Raw genomic sequence first — 16890 nt, forward strand, 5'->3', positions numbered from 1 at the left:
ATGTAAAACTACCAACAATAATCTATATTTTATCTATATCTACGTTACATATAAAATAAGATTGCCTTGTCAAAAATTTTGATTTCTAATTTTTTCCTTTTAAGTTTGATAATTCTCAAATATGTTATTAGTTGTAATTAATCATTCACTAATTATATATAACCTCTAATTAATTATGCATTTCTTTATTTTTTTTCAAAACCTTTGGGCACACTATTATTTTATTATATAATTATGTTATTTGATAGAATAGTTGAAATTTATTCCTAATGTATCTTTAAATAAAAATATTTAAAATTTTAGAAAAATAAAGAAAAATTCATTAGGCTTATGCCTTATGCATTTGAGTTTCATGTCTTATGTAGGACCGCATGTTACCTTTTATCTTATTAGCCTTTTGAAAGTATGACAATAGTATGAATAACAATTTCTATTTATTATAATTGTAATAGTATTAATAGTATAATAATATTAATAGTATTTTTAAAATTAATAATTTACTTTGTAATTCAATAATTGTACAATTTAGTAAATTATTTACTAATGGTGTGATAAACTAATTATGAAATTAAAATGTAGTTGCTGATAGTATTATAATTATGCTATGTATAATATTATTGTATTTAAAAGAGAATAAATTATTTAATATATTATAATTATTTTAATAAATTATGAATAAATCTAATACTATTATAAAAGTAGATTGGGATGTTAAAACATTTCTTCCGAAAATGCCCTTTAAAACATATACATACATACATACGTAAAATACGTGCATACATACATAAATCATAGCATAACCCCAAATTAAATGCATACTCATAATACATAAAATACATGCATCCATACATAAATCATAGCATAACCCCCAATTAAATGCATACTCTTAACTCCCAAATAATTTTATCTTAAAAGTCATAAACGTGCAAGTCATAACCCCAATTAAATGCATACTCATAACTCACAAATTATTTTATTTTAAAAGTCATAAACGTGGTATAAATGGTTTTTATTTTATGGTAATCACAATATTTAAATATAACGGTTATGATAATAACAATAAATTAAAACTCGAAACAAATGCACTTTTAATTATGTACTAAATGTTGTTTAAACTTTTGTAACCTTCCATTATCAAATTCGGTTATGGTAATAGCAAAAGTAAGGAAATAAAGTAAGAAACTAAAAATTAAGTCTTATTTCTGCCTCACATAATTTGAACATAATAGGATGAATGTCCTAAAATACTAAAGCATAAAGAGCACTGCAATGATCTGTAAATTATTTAATATTCAAGTAAGCTTGGAAAACTTATGTTAGAGGAATTATATTGAGCCATTCTTCAACGGGATTGCGTTTGATTTTCCTCAATAGAGGAATTTAAGGTGAATACACAATGGTTAAAAGCACAAAAGACACATTTAATAATTTTCCTTCTCAACCAATATACGACACTATTAATCTTCTTTAACTCCTCATTCAAATCAAAACTCTCTTTATCTCCTCCATATCATAACCTCTACATTCCACAATATATAACTCCCCCATCGCTGCCTCCTTCTCAATAATCCATTTGCCAAAACAAAGAGTACCGATATCTCTCCTGTAAAACATAGCTTGCTGAAACAATCTATCATTTTCGCGCCGACAAACCCAACCATTTTTCAAATTCGCGTATCGACCAACCTTGATGACAACGGTTTTGTGGACTATTGGAGCGAGATGATGTAGCTCCAACATCGGTGCTCTAATAAGGTCGTCTTATTCTTCGTCAATGATGAATATCATATGACCTCGACTGCAGATGATAAGCTAGCTTCATCTCATTTTCATTTTTAGTTATGTACATAGTTATATATGCTTTCTGCAGAATGTCTATGCTATTATACTTTGTATTGTAGTTTAAAAGGAAAAAGTTTCCCTCCATTCGTAATTGGTATTGTTGAAAGTTACAGCAACCAGATTTGAGAAATTGATAAACAGGTGACTGAGCTTAAAGCTTTCATAAACATCAGTCAAAGTTCATATTATCAGGCCCTTGAACTGTTGCTTTCCTCCTCTGTGCTTACACATGAAAGTGCTTACACGTGCATCGCACGTGCACTATACTAGTTATAATAATTATCTAAATTATAATAATCAGTCATACAGTTCTTTACACGCAATTTTATCGTACAATTTATTCATTTAAAAAATTCTAATTATTCAAGATCTATATTGTTATATACGTCATTTTAGTATTTTCCAGCCAATAAAAAAATTAAAAAATATAAAACAAAATAGATGTGCTCTCCTACAAAGCTCATCCACTATACTATTTAAATTAAAAAAATAAAACAAACTGAGAAAAATTCAAAATAGTAATAATTAAAAAACTGAGGAGACACCCACATACATGTGCGCAGTATAACATACAATTCTAACCGCATCTCATATGTTCCCTCTAACCTTATCGTTAAGATAAAGGACCATCCTTTTTGGGTCAAATCCTGGGTTTAAGGAATCCTGTCCCTCTATTTATTATGTGATTCAATCGCGTCCACGACTTCTCTCTCTATAAATAAAAATAGCTTGCGGGAAGAAAATAACATTTCTGTTTTCGGAAGGAATCTTCGTCTCTTTTTCCTCCGAGAACTCAGGTAACCTATGCTTTTCTTCTCAATTAGGGTTTTTGTTGGATCTGATCGAGTTTGATCTTGAGGATTGGAGTTCCGAATTTGTTCGTGATATTAGATGAATTACCAAGAATTTGAGAGTCTAGTGGCGATTCTGTAATTTTGCCTGATTTCTAGATTATTATTATTTTTTGGCTTGAATTGTGATCAGATAAATTTTTTTTATAGGAGTTACGTATATTCTGTTGATAAATTGCTTAATGTTTCGTCAAATTGAATTTTTCTAGCAAGAGAAGCTTTTGATCCAAAACTGATAACTATGATATTGATTGCTGTGTGAATTTGGGCCTAATTTAGTCAAATTTTAGCTACAATATTATCTTAGGAGAAATTGAAAAATTAGCAATGATCATCATTTGAAACATGTTCCTTGAAAGTATTATTGTGGACGTTAGAGTACTTGAGCAAAATTTTCATTTTGAGGAAGAAAAGATATTTACATCCATTTAATAATTGAAAGAAACTAATCTAATTGTGGTCCATCATATTTTCAAAATAAATGTAAGCTCTCCTTGGATAATGTTCTAACACACCTTTAATTCCTTACACAGATCTTAGTGCTCGAGTTTAACTGGAACTTCCGACAGTTGGGAGATTGAGAGCTGCTAATTTTGTTGAATATTATTTTAGAATTTGTGGGTACTTTTGGAGAATTGCTGGTCCGGTTAGGGCTGGCTTCAACAATCCAACCACGGCTCTAAGCAAAGAACCCCGCATTATAATTAGAAGGGGAAGAGAATGTTCGCAGGGTTTTCCTAAGTTTTTGCTTGCGTCCCCTTCTTTCCACGGTGGTCGGGGTGCCCTACCATCGGCTGGTGGGCATCCTTCGGATCTGACATATCTTGCTGGTGGTGGTGCTGAAGTCTGAGTGCAAGTATATTGTGTAGGTTATTATTATAGTGAGTGTGCTTAAACAATTTGGAAGTATGGTGTCATTTAAGCAGCTTGATGGTGAATACCTTCTTGTCAAGTCAAATATTGGGTCGGAGCAGTCTAAGTGCCACCAGATGCCTCCCAGAGGTTAGCACCACTTTTTTATTGGTCCACAATTAGTTTCTCTTCCATGTTGCATTTTGCTATTAACATTGGATTAGTGATTTGCAAGATACACTATCTTATAGTGATCATGTACTTGGTTGATAGTTTTATCACAAAATAAGTTTCTGCGTATATTCATAATAAAGCACTTATAACTCTAATGTACTTGGTTGATAGTTTTATTACAAAAATAAGCTTCTGTGTACATTCATAATAATGCACTTGTAACTCTAATCTTTAAGTAGAAAATCTAATAAGATATCAGATCTACTTGCTAAGTGTTTTCTTAGTCTTATAACTCTAATCTTTAAGTAGAAAATCTAATAAGATATCAGATCTACTTGCTAAGTGTTTTCTTAGTCTTAAGACTCTTACTTGTGCTTTGAAAATCTAATAAGATATCAGATCTACTTGCTAAGTGTTTTCTTAGTCTTAAGACTCTTACTTGTGCTTCGATCAGTGTAGTGTTTGATTCAACTCAATAGACTTACATGAATTCTGTTAACTAGAATTTTGATACCCAGATGATGCATTGTATGCTTCTATTTGATCCCTTCATAAGCATGACAATGTTCTATGTTCTTTATGGCTTGCATTTTGTAGAAGCTTTGTAGCAGGTATGAGGATCAATCATGAATATATCGCAAGACCCAACTCCAACATCAAAGTAATGCATATGCATGGTTGAAACAATATCAGCTAATAGTGTTAAATACTGAAAGCGGGTGGTCGTAGGAAATTGCCATGAATTCTAACCTTTTTTTTGCAAACCTTATGCTTCCTTTAATGTAAAAACCATCATGAACTTCCTCAAAAACCTTTTAATAGACTATCATGATGCGTCATCTTTCCTCCTTCATTCTCAGGCCAATCGAGATTAGGGTAGAGTGTTTTGCCTCTAAATGAACGTGAGACCAAACCGCATTTCCACGTCCATCTATATATTGATTAAAAATAATATATCTTAGTTTACTTAGGAACTACAATAAAGTGATAAACTGGTTTGGTTCTTTTACAAGCTGTCTTCCTTGTATCTGTAAACATGTTCTTTCTTGTTTGTTGTCCTCGAACATGTTGCAATGATGTGTTTGTGCATGCACAATCAATCCATCTTATATGTGTGCTATGTCCGGCATACACTTGCTTTACTATAGAAACTACTTTGGATTTCAGGATCTTTGGTCCTACGTCCACTCTTAGGCCAATGAATGTTGAGTAGCATTTTTGCTTCAAACTGCTGAATCTGTACAATCAATTAAAAGTTCATTAGAACTCAACTTATTGATTGAACAGTTATGGAAGGTAGCTTAGTGAAAAATTGGAAAGAAATCTATGGCAGTTTTCTGTAATAATGCACATGCATGATAGCCTTCTGTAAAAGATGGAGATTTTGGTAGTATAGCTTTTATGATAAAATTTCTTTTTTAATCCTTTTATTCAGAGAATAAATTTTAAATAGCATTTAGTTTAAATAAATTATATTTTCTCATGAAAGTCCCTTAAAACCTGGGAAAGAAAATAGTTAAATGGAGATTACACAATTTTATTTTAATTCTTTAAGGAAACATTTGAAGCTAATGAGAAAGAGAAGGAGGGCCATGCTATGAAGCACGGACACGCATAACATGAAGCCGTGTCGTGTCGTGTCCGTGTCGGACACACGTGTCGAACACACGTATCCTATGTATTTTTTAGGATTTGCCTCGTGTCGGCGTGTCGGATGGCCGTGTCGGATCCGTGTCCGTGCTACATAGGGGCCATGCTGGGGGAAGAGTAATATTTAAAGAATACAACAGACCATAAAACTCAGGGAGACTTGGGAAGATGTGCCAGTTATTAAATGCATGTTGTTTCTGGGACTGCATGGATACATCTTGTACATGAGGCATTTACTTAAAGTAGTAAATGTCTGATTGAGAAATTTCTGCATGGAATATAGGCTTGTAGGTTATGATGGCTTACTGTGTTACTTTTTTCTAGGACTGAATCAATTATATGAGCTGGGGGAAGCCTCAGCCAAATACACAATGATTGGGGCTTCAGGGTTTTTTTTCCTCCCTCTCCTCCCTCTTAACATGTACATGCATAAAAAATGAACAGATTGGGTTGCCTAATTAATCCGCTATACCTTGACTGGGATATCTATGCTTTGTTGGGTCACACTGCATTGATATGGTAGAGGAAAAAGGCTATAAGTGTTAATTGCCACAGATCTTGCAATTAGGCCCTTTGCTAGAATTGTAAAGCAATTTTATTCTTCGAATTTGGCTGCAAAATGAGAACATTTAGAGAGAGTAGAATTTATAAGCAGGTTATTGCTAGTACTTGTAATTTTGGACTGATTGGAAAGAAAAGTTTGTGAAATAATACAATGAAATCATTTAAGGCAGGGAATGATGACTATTGACAGTAATTCCTCGGTGAAGATTAACTGCTATATTGTTCCTACTATAAGATTTAAGATCGCTTTGGAGAACTAGATTGGACCTATTTTTTTGTAATTATGTCTTGTTAATGAAACTTATGGAAAAATCAATGACAATACATCATCTATCTTGAACATGTAGTAAATACTTTGCACAAGAATATGTTAATAAGTTTACATGCATAGGGAATGACAAATTATGCATTCTGGACTGTAGTTGTTAGCCTGACAGAAACTGCCAGTTTATTTCTTGCATGAGATTTGAAATCACTTCAGTGTTTGCTTCTTATCCACTGTTGATTAGAAACCAAATTCTGAATGCTGACTGAAGTTTTTCTTTTTCCCACTGTTTAGGACTGAGGGTAGGAATTTTGGAGGATATAATGTATTAGCATTGAAAGTTGACTAATTTATGGAATTTCAGTGAAGTGAGAATATAGATGTTTCTGGCGTTTAAATAATAGCTTTGTTGATGATTATACATCTGATTGACCTGGAGCATACTGGATAAAAACCAGATGGGCCTGTGAGTAATTGTGCCTTGTTACTGAAACTTAAGAACCAAGGGTTAAAGTGTTTTACTCTGTAATAAAAGCTTTATATAATTTAATATTTACAAGTTGCAGGGTGATGTGAATGTTTGGCTAAGTGGAAAGCCAAAGATGGATGCACTGCAATTACACTAGAGAGAAACTTGAGAAATTCAGTTATATGGGAGATGTTGTTTTCTTGTAAACAAAACAAGAAGGGGTTTGGTGTGGATTATCTAAAGAGTGGGGAAGGGAAGGTATGGAAAGAATTTGAGTGAGTTGAGATTTAAAATCTGGTAAGTGTCAAGAATTCTGGCATCATCTCAGGGATTTAACTTCTATTAATGTAAGCTTGTGTGCACACAAATAAGCTTGTTAACTTTGTGCTGCCCACTTCATCGACCTTCGATGATACTTTTAAGGCCTATCATTTATATAATCCTTTCTTTTGAGAACATCTATTCAGTGCTGGAAAATAAATTTTATCCTTCACTTGATTATCATGTGATAGCATGAATAACCCTTAATGCCAAGTTATAGTACTTTATCTGATATTGACTTGATTATCATGTGATAGCATGAATAACCCTTAATGCCAAGTTATAGTACTTTATCTGATATTGAGCTCAAAGTCAGGCTAATCTTTTTATGAATAACCCTTAATGCCAAGTTATAGTACTTTATCTGATATTGAGCTCAAAGTCAGGCTAATCTTTTGAATTACATCTCAGAGAGCATTTTGTTGCTTTATCTTAATGTACTCCAGAGAATTGGTGTCTGTCAGGTATCAAGACACATCTTTACCTGATTGGTAATTCTACTGAAGGCAATTGTGTCTCTGCTGATGAGGGCTTACTAGATGCTCTCCTCCTTTCTGAGGTACACCTTACGTTAATTCTCTCCACCTTTACTTTTTGTAGAAGAACATCTTATGATAGTCTTATCGGTGGTAACTCGCAGTGGGAAGATTGTTCATGGAAAGGTCTGCTCAAATATGATGTGACAATGTGTGAAACAAAGGTGTTTGCTGTTTGCATAACTATACATTCTAAGTAGTGATATAATGTTGTTTTGAGTACGGTTCTTATTAAAGCCTCAATATTTGGTGTCTGTGCAGATCATTGGGGGTGAAAAGGAGTTGCTTGCTCAGTTGAATGATAAATGGAACTCAAGCTTCCCTGCTGAGTTTGAGAAAAATACCCTCCAGCCATTAGGACCTGGGAAGCCAACTCATATGAAAATTCTCAGGGAGAATCTTCTATTTTGCATTGCAAGTGGAGAAAAGGAGAGTAGGGAGAATCTTCTATTTTGCATTGCAAGTGGAGAAAAGGAGAGTTGTCAAAGTCAACTTATTCCTTCGGCTGCAATTCCTATGCTTTTGCATTGCAAGTGGAGAAAAGGAGAGTTGTCAAAGTCAACTTATTCCTTCGGCTGCAATTCCTATGGATGGATTCTTGATTCTGGTTAATGTGAGTATATGTTGAGGTTTGTTTTGCTCGTGAGTAGGGATTGTATGTCGAAGTGTTTTACTTCATGTTGTCATTTACTCTGATCATTTATTTAAGGTGAATCCTGTCGAGTATGGGCACATCTTTTTGGTTCCTTATGGTACCAAGCGAAGGCCAGAGTTTTTGCACAAGGAGATGTTCTATTTGATTTCACGGTTTGCAAAGGAAATCAGTAATTGCTCCCTAAAGGTCTTTTTTGAGCACAGTTCTTCGACAACTCCAGATTATGCATATTTCCAGGTATTTTACTGATCGCGTTAGTTTATTTTCTCTATTCATATGTATTTTACTAAGGAAGTCAGCATTTGGGGTTCCTAATTGATTTGAACACACACTTTTCGGATTTGTGCTGAGAAAAGATTTTTGAGAATAGTGGAAGGAGAGACCTAAGAGAACAAGGATGAATTTTTTTAAGGAGGGTTTTAAGAAGCCTTCTATGATATAGGATGTTATTACGAAACTATTCTTATAGGATTCATAATGCCGAGCACGGCATTGAGGACAGGTAAGAAATAGGAATAAGCTGAGTCTGGGTAATTTTTTGCTTGACCAACAAAACATGATATACACACTTTTACCATATCATAGGAATTCCCTCCCTGTTTTCTTTTTCTTTTTCTTTTTCTTTTTGGCAGTTAAAGACTATTGCATTTTAATATTATACCAATAACCTGACAGTTTGTTGCTACCTGTGGAACAGGCTGCTTACTTTGCAAACCCTTTACCAGTGGAACTTCTTCCAGTTATCACTGTATATGACTGCAAGGATAACAAAGGAGTAACCATATCTGAGCTTGCAGATTATCCTCTTAAGACATTGCTGTTTACAAGCCAGAACTTGGAATCACTTAACCATATCTGAGCTTGCAGATTATCCTCTTAAGACATTGCTGTTTACAAGCCAGAACTTGGAATCACTTGTTGGATTAGTAGCAGAAATATGATCCTCTTAAGACATTGCTGTTTACAAGCCAGAACTTGGAATCACTTGTTGGATTAGTAGCAGAAATATGCTCTATTTTACAGAAAGACAACAATGTCGTGTTCAACTTACTGGTCTCTGATTGTGCTACAAAGGTGTTCCTGTTTCCTCAGGTAAATTCCAAGCAACTATTATATTGTCATTGCATTCTGTCTGATCTTGGAGATTATTTATATGTTAGAAACTTAGACCAATACATCCATTTGATTGATTGAGAATGTGCCATACCAATTTATTGGCCTCAAGCAATAAGAAAAGGCTGAGAAGGCATTTTTCAAGTAAAAATTTTCTTTAACTCCATTTGATATAACTACAGTCTAGAGAGTACATCAAGACTATCTAAATTATAGGTAAAACAATCTCAGGGTTTTAGTTCCGGACCCATCTTTTACTTGACGGCTTAATACTTGGAAAAAAAATGATGTTCTGAGTGCACTGATATCACTATTGTCTACTACTGCAGTCACTATTACCTATCAGTGAAGTTGTGACTGCACTGATATGACTCTCCTTCCTCCCTATGTGATATTCTATAGCGCTTTTTAGGATCTTTTCCCCTTTAATCTTTTACGAACTGGGATGACTAACTTGGTATTTTAATACTTTGGGAAATGAAGCACCCCCCCAACCCCCGTCCTTCCATCATGGTTTCAAATGACTGTTCATGACTTAATTGACCATATTATGCTAATTTTAACCTAGGAATGGTAAACTGTTGGGGCGTGATTGTGATGTAGGTTCATCTTCCAGCGGCTGGAAGCCACCTCTCAACCTGGGAATGTGGAGGCTATTTTATCTACAACAAAAGATCCGAATTTGACAGTGCCTCAGAGGCAGAATTATCTGAACGATTGGCTGCGGCATCTCTCGATGACCAAGGGTTCCACGCCCTGAAACAGCTTTGCTGTAGTGTTGCTGTGAAAATTGCACCCTGATTCGGTGCAGGTACGAATCAGTGTGTGAAATAAACTAGTATGTGAGCATTATGATGCCCTCGATGTAAGATTTTAACTAAACTTGGAATGCATTATTGCTACTGAGATGCTTCAGAGTGTAAATATCCTATCAAATTTGCACCCTTATCTGGTGCAAAGTATGAATGGAAGTGTGAAATAAATAGCGTACGAGTATCCTGATGTCCGTCAGACTGTAAGATTTAAAGTTTAAACTGAAATAGGAAGGCATTACTACTACTGAGATACTTCAAAGGGTGACTATCCTCTCATGACTTGTACTGTTTTTCAGTCTTGGCTGTTAGCTCTTATATACTGGAAATTTGGAATATAGTTATTGTCTTTAAATTCTATATGGATTTACTATTTACAATGTTCAAGTGATTTGCCCATACGTAAAGACTTTGGGAACAACTTAGCTGGACTATTTCTCTTGAAGCTGATAACATGCTTTCTGGCTTTTTCTCCCCTTCTTTTTAATTTAATATAAACCTCAATTGGTCAATCATCACCTTGACTTCAGAGTGAGTTTTTATGCAGTGGCATGGACCTCAGTGGCGGAGCCAGGATTTTTAACATATGGGGTCCTAAAATTATTGATAATGTAGATTTTACACACAAATTATTTTAATGACAAACTATAATTTAAAAACACATATGGGTCCAAAAAAATCGTGAAAATATGCAGCCCAGCAGACTCGAACTCTGGTGGATTATAGGGGTCCTGGAGTGTTAAACCACTGGGCCATTGTTGCACTTATGTTTTTTATATGTAATATCTGATACATATTTAGATTTTACTGGGGTCCTGGGATCCCATTGGACTCAATGTAACTCCGCCCCTGATGGACCTTTAACATAAAGCTCGTCACCATAAAATTGTGATGAGATGAGGGTTATATTTTTATATTCTAATATTTTTAAACCCAAAGACGCTCTCAACATATACATCTTCAGTTTTGAGTCTTTTGACCTTCCACTGGTTGTTTGATGAGATGCTGAGTGCCGAAAATTTCATAATGAGTTAGCCCCCTACATGACCTATGAATTGGCTCACCAAATATTCAGGATGAATGTACTGAATCTCCAGTCGTAGGTAGCATTAGTTAGAACCAGCTTCATTAATCATTACAAAGGCCACTTTCCATGTCAATAGAACTTTTTGAGTATTTTCTTTTCAGGCCTTTTAGGTTCAAGTTATCTGCAATGATAGTTGTCTGTGTTGTATTTTCACCTGCCCTCCTCGGATTAGCATCTCTTTGCTACAGAACAAAACACAAGGTTTAGAAGATTTCGGCATCCAATGGGAGGAGTTGACCAATTCTCTCAATAAGAAAAGAGGCAAAAACACTGAGGATCTATTACTTGTTGTTGTGATCTTGCGTTTGGCAAAAATTATGACTAATTGAACAACTAGAAGGTCCTCTCGTTGATTGGATATCTCCTAGCATCTATTAACATTATGCCCAAGATATTGAATTGAACAATAGGAAAGTGTTACCTTGGTAACTCGCAATTAGAATGAAGGGGCATTTTTTATTTACTTATTTAATATTATAGGAGGAGTTTGGTGGGCTTGTGGAGAGCCGGGAGTGTCGCATACATAGTTGGTGCTATGAGCTCATTTAATCAAGAATTTGGATTCTTTTGATTGTTTTATTCAATAATAATCTGAACTGTAGATACAATAAGATTGACTACTCTGGAAATAAAATTTAGAGTTGGATTTGACTTTTTTTTATTAATGAATTTAGATACTTGTTAAATATTCAGGTATAGGATTCATGTATACTGCTCTGTTTGGATGGAGGGTAGAGAGGGGGAGGGGAAGAGAAATGCAACTTTCACCTTGTTTGAGAGTTTTTTTAAAGATGGTAGAGAGGAGGAAGGAAGGGGAACGGAGGGTAAAATTGTTTGGTTTTCTTTCCCCCCCGATTTGGGCGGTAGAGGAGGGTAAAGGAGGGTAAAGGGGTGTAATGACATTCTTATCCCCATCAAAACAAATAAAAGGGCTGATGTGTTATTAGTATAAAATCATTTATGTAAATTTACATATATTTACTTCCTTTCACCTTCATTCACCTTACTCAACTCCCAAACAACATATTACAATTCTCTTCCCTTCCCTTTCCTTCCCTTCCCGTTGTTTACCTTCCCTTCCCTTCCCTTAGTAAACTCCCAAACACACCAGTAGAGAATCCAAAAACCTCACGATAAATGCTTTGTTGTAATTGATGTATACGCCGAATGTGGCTGATGGAACATGATTGGATCTTGTTGGATCCAAATCCTCAAGCAAAACCCAAACCCATATCACATTAAGTAGTTAACTAATCAAGATGAGATACGATTGAACTTAATAAGAACAAACCCTTGAATGTTAATTTGGCTTATCCACCCATCATTGACTCTAGATAGATCTTATTCAAGTCAAGGGTGGTGGGTCAAATCCAGGCAAAGCTCCAGCCAAACCTGTATTAGTTAGGAACCAGATGTTTGCGTGCTTAACCGTCAGCTTTAAAGGTATGGAAAGGATTGTTTTCCAAAACTTTACACCTGTTTTGGACTCTATTTATTTTCTTTAACATGGCAACGGCTTAAAGGGAAATTTATCTAGTTATTAACTATCTTTTAGTTGGGTTATTCTTATTGAGAAAAACTTTATACTACGACATCTACTACTTTCCATATAGAAATGTTAGGGGCACACCCCCAACCACACCCTCCACCACACCTCCTCTCCCTCTATAGTGCATTGGGCTCCATATCAAATTTTTTAAAAAAAAATTGATGTGGGGCCCAATGCACTATAGAGGGAGAGGAGGTGTGGTGGAGGGTGTGGTTGGGAGTGTGCCCCTATCACCACTCCTTTCCATATGAGGTAGGAGGGTGACCGTTGCAGTGAAATAATGGATGTGAGATGACAGTTTATTTATGCAAACTAAACTATCAAGAGACCAATAAGTGGTAAGACTCATCATTCTAGTCTCATTAAAAAAAATTTACTCTGCTAGTCAAATCAGTGGCTGTTTGGTTGGTTTCCAAAAACCCAAGAATAGGAAATTGGAGCTTGGAAATCTCCAAAATTTTAATTTCCACCATTTCCATCCCTAAAACTTACCCACAACATCTAATAAAATATTATTTTCATCCAACAACCCATCCACATCATCTAATAAAATATTATTTTCATCCAACAACTCATCTCATATCATCCAATAAAATAAACCAAATAAAAGAAAAGGGTCACATCATCCAACTCATCCCATCTCCATCCCATCTCATCTTTAAAAATCACCCACATCATCCAATAATATTGTGACAACTCATCTCATCTCATCTCCATTTCATCTCCACCCATTTCCTCCAAGGCGTGTTTGTTTGAGGGTGTTTTTTTGGAAAACCCGGTTTTTGGAACAAAAAGCAACATTTTTGTGGTTTAAGAAATCCAAAAACTGTGTTTGTTCCATTTTTTTTAAGAAATGGTTTCCTAAAACCTTGTCAAATAGTGTCTTTTTTTGGAACAGCCAATTCCTGTCTAAAAGCTCGGAAATGGGCTCTTTTTTTGGAAATGAGGGTGCCAACTCAGCTTCTCAGCTTTCTTTGCATGTGCTTTTCCGATTTTTTAGGGGTGAAACAAACTTCAGTTTTGGATACCATTTCCTATTATTTATTTTATCCTTCCATATCAAACAAAAGATTTGGATTCCTTTAATATCCTAAAATTTTTACAGAATTGGTTTCTTGTGTGGGAATCCATTTCCATAATTTTTTGGAAATGAACCAAACAGCCCCCAAAAAAACAAGGAAATTGATTTCCTTAAGTGTGGGTCACATCATCCAATAATATAATGACAACTCATCTCATCTCATCTCATCTCCTATTTTTAAGAATGAACCAAACACAAGAGAAGAACCTATTTATAAGAAATATGTTTCCTATTCTTTGATTTCCTTCTTTTTTAACCAACCAAACAACCTCAAAACAACTTTTCTTAAAAAAAATACCCACATCATCCAATAATATTGTGACAACTCATCTCCTATTATTTGATTTCCTTCTTTTTTTAACCAACCAAACAACCATAAAACAATTTTTTAAGGAAATATGTTTCCTATTCCTTGATTTCCTTCTTTTTTTTTTGGCAAGCAAACAGCCCCTCAGAAGATCGTTCTGCTATTCATATAAGAAGGTTTTGATTTTATAACCGCATCTCTTGGTAGCTTAATCTACTAAATACACGTAGAATTGCACTCTTTATTGAAAAACTTCTTAATGGACCATATCCACAGTTAGATTTCTTTTATCAAATAATTTTTTGTTTTAAACCCAATCCAACTTTTTTTAAAAAAAAACCGACCGACATTCTTTTTATTTTCAGCGATCGACCCACTTCTCGGCCACGTCAGCAACGTGGCTACGAAGTGGGTCGATTTTTTTTAATCTCGTTGCTAAATAGTCCGGGTTGCCAACCCCGACTAATTTTGCTATTGTAAAAATAGTCGTGGTTGGCAACCCCGACTATTTAGCGATGAGATTAAAAAAAATCGACCCGACGTGGCCGAGAAGTGGGTCGATCCTTGTAAATAAAAAGGGAGTTGGTCGGTTTTTAAAATAAAAAGTGGGAACGGGTTTAAATCAAAATTTTCTTCTTCTTTCATCAGTACCTAATCACTTTCTTCCTTTTCAGCATGACAAACAGTCAAAGCACAGTCCATTTGATTATTCCACAAGATCACGTTATGGAGTAAAATAACTTTTGTCTGTCTTCCATGTTAGAATCTGGTCTGCAACATCATAAGTGATCTAAAGAAGAGCGAAAGGGGGAAAACTAAAAAGAAAGAAAACGGACTTGTGTGCATCAAGTGGGGCTTTTTACTGGGAAATTGCAGGGATCCTGCCACAAGACTAAAAGAATCCAAAGTACCTCGGGTCAATACACAATTTATTCATCTCCACATAGTAAAGCATCTTGCTCACATTTCCTTTGTTTTATGTGTATATACACACACATAATGTGTGTGTATATATATATGTGTATAGGAAAAGTATTAATAAGATGGTACCTTAAATTCAATTCAGGGTAGCGCATTCAAAACTACATTATATGTTATCAAAGTACTTGATCTACATCATTTATTTTGATTTATATGTTTTGAATTGTATATAAATAAAAAATTATTCATATTGGTTTGTAGTTACTCATACATGAAGTGATTGTAAAATTAACGGCTTTACGATAATAGAACTAAAGAGATAATGAAAAATATGTCCTAGAAGCATTTAATCATCATGACTTTAATTTGTTTTATAGATATTTTGTGACTTTAAAATCATGATGAATGGAACGGATTATCAATTGGAATAGCATAATTCATGAATCAAGAGGCGCTACCTTAGATTAAATCAAGTGATTATAAAATTAACGGTTTTACAACAATATAACTAAAGAGACAATAAAAAAATATGTGCTAGAAGTATTTAATCGTCATGATTTTTGTTTTATAGATGTTTTGTGACTTTGCGATCATGATGAAGAGAGCGGATCATTTATTGTAATATAGATTGAACCTAAGGTGCCACTGTTTGTGTGTGGGTGCGTGTACGCGAGCGTGTGTGTAATGGGTGTTTAATTAGTTTAAAATGTCCTTTATAAATGTAAGAGTTTAATTTCCTACCCAGCATTTATAAACATATATATCTTATGTGACTTTTATCTCATTCCTTAAAATTTGAATGGACAATAAGGATTGGACTAATTGAGTCCTCGTCAATTATCGTCCAATGGAAGAGGATACGGATCAGACAGCCAAATATACGTATTTATACAATAAGTTTCAGGACTGCCGGCGGGGTTATCACCCCCTCCCCTACCGTCTGCAGGGTGTTTAATTTTGAATTCCAGTTCTATGAATTTTACATATAAATCAGGTTCCACGTACAACAATCGGCCATAGCATGTAAAGTATGTACGTCTGCTTCCCATCTTAGGCCATTCACATGCTCGAATCATTCCTTCGAGCTGTTTTTGTCCTTGCTCTCTCACGGACCTGACCATTGGGACCCACTGCTACCATGTTGCATATTATATTTTCGGAAAAAGGATGGTGCAACAATGACCCAAAAACATGGAACCTTACATGAGACAGGTGAGGTGTCGGCTTTATGTCCCATGATGTACTCTTCATCACATGTCCCATGTAGGGTCCCATGTTTTTGGATCCCTGTAACACCACCCTATATTTTTTGCCATCCCTTACTATCAATACTATACTAATAAAGTAAAACTCTAAAATTCTTAGTTGCATATTTTTACCACTTCATAAATTCTAGGAAAAATTGCTTCAAGGCCCCAAAATCCAAAAAGTCATGTGACCCAGCCCCTCATACTTTTGGTTATGTGTTGCAGCCCCAAAATTTTGAATTTTTTTTGTCCAAACCCCTCTATCATGACTCCAGCTCATGTTTTCCTAAAAAACCCAATTTTACCCCTCCCAAAATCACTGTCATCTTCCCCCCCAAATCACACTTCTTCCTCCTCTTCCTTCTCCATCTCCTTCCTCCCTCCTCTGTCTCCTTCCTCCGCCGCTTCGACTCCCCCCAGTCCTACAAGCGCTTCGTCAAGTCCTTCCGCCTCCTCGACGGCGACTCCTCCCTCGTCGCCGACTGCCTCCGCGAGGTCCGCCTCATCTCCAGCATCCCCGCCGTCAGCAGCACCAAGCGCCTCGAAATCTTCGACGACAAGAAGAAGGTCATGAGTTTTAGGATCGTGGGAGGC

At 35.2% G+C, this 16890-nt stretch overlaps 1 protein-coding gene across 4 annotated transcripts; it reads left to right on the forward strand.

Annotated features, from left to right (window-relative positions):
* LOC109848340 (GDP-L-galactose phosphorylase 1-like) lies at nt 2532-10462 on the forward strand. 4 transcript variants are annotated; one of them, XM_020417788.1, is made up of 11 exons: nt 2532-2639; nt 3227-3695; nt 7435-7547; nt 7629-7688; nt 7786-7953; nt 8069-8137; nt 8234-8416; nt 8877-8976; nt 9047-9114; nt 9185-9271; nt 9896-10462. In XM_020417788.1, the coding sequence occupies exons 2-11, from the start codon at nt 3602-3604 to the stop codon at nt 10091-10093; spliced, it is 1140 nt and encodes a 379-aa protein (XP_020273377.1). In that variant the 5' UTR covers nt 2532-2639; nt 3227-3601; the 3' UTR covers nt 10094-10462. The 4 variants fall into 4 exon arrangements, with proteins under 4 accessions (XP_020273377.1, XP_020273376.1, XP_020273379.1 ...); XM_020417787.1 differs by having other exon boundaries at nt 8877-8992; nt 9063-9114; nt 9896-10442; XM_020417790.1 differs by having other exon boundaries at nt 7453-7547; nt 8877-8992; nt 9063-9114; nt 9896-10442.

The sequence above is a fragment of the Asparagus officinalis genome, chromosome 7 (genome assembly GCF_001876935.1).
Source record: "Asparagus officinalis chromosome 7, Aspof.V1, whole genome shotgun sequence".
Taxonomy (NCBI): Eukaryota; Viridiplantae; Streptophyta; class Magnoliopsida; order Asparagales; family Asparagaceae; genus Asparagus; species Asparagus officinalis.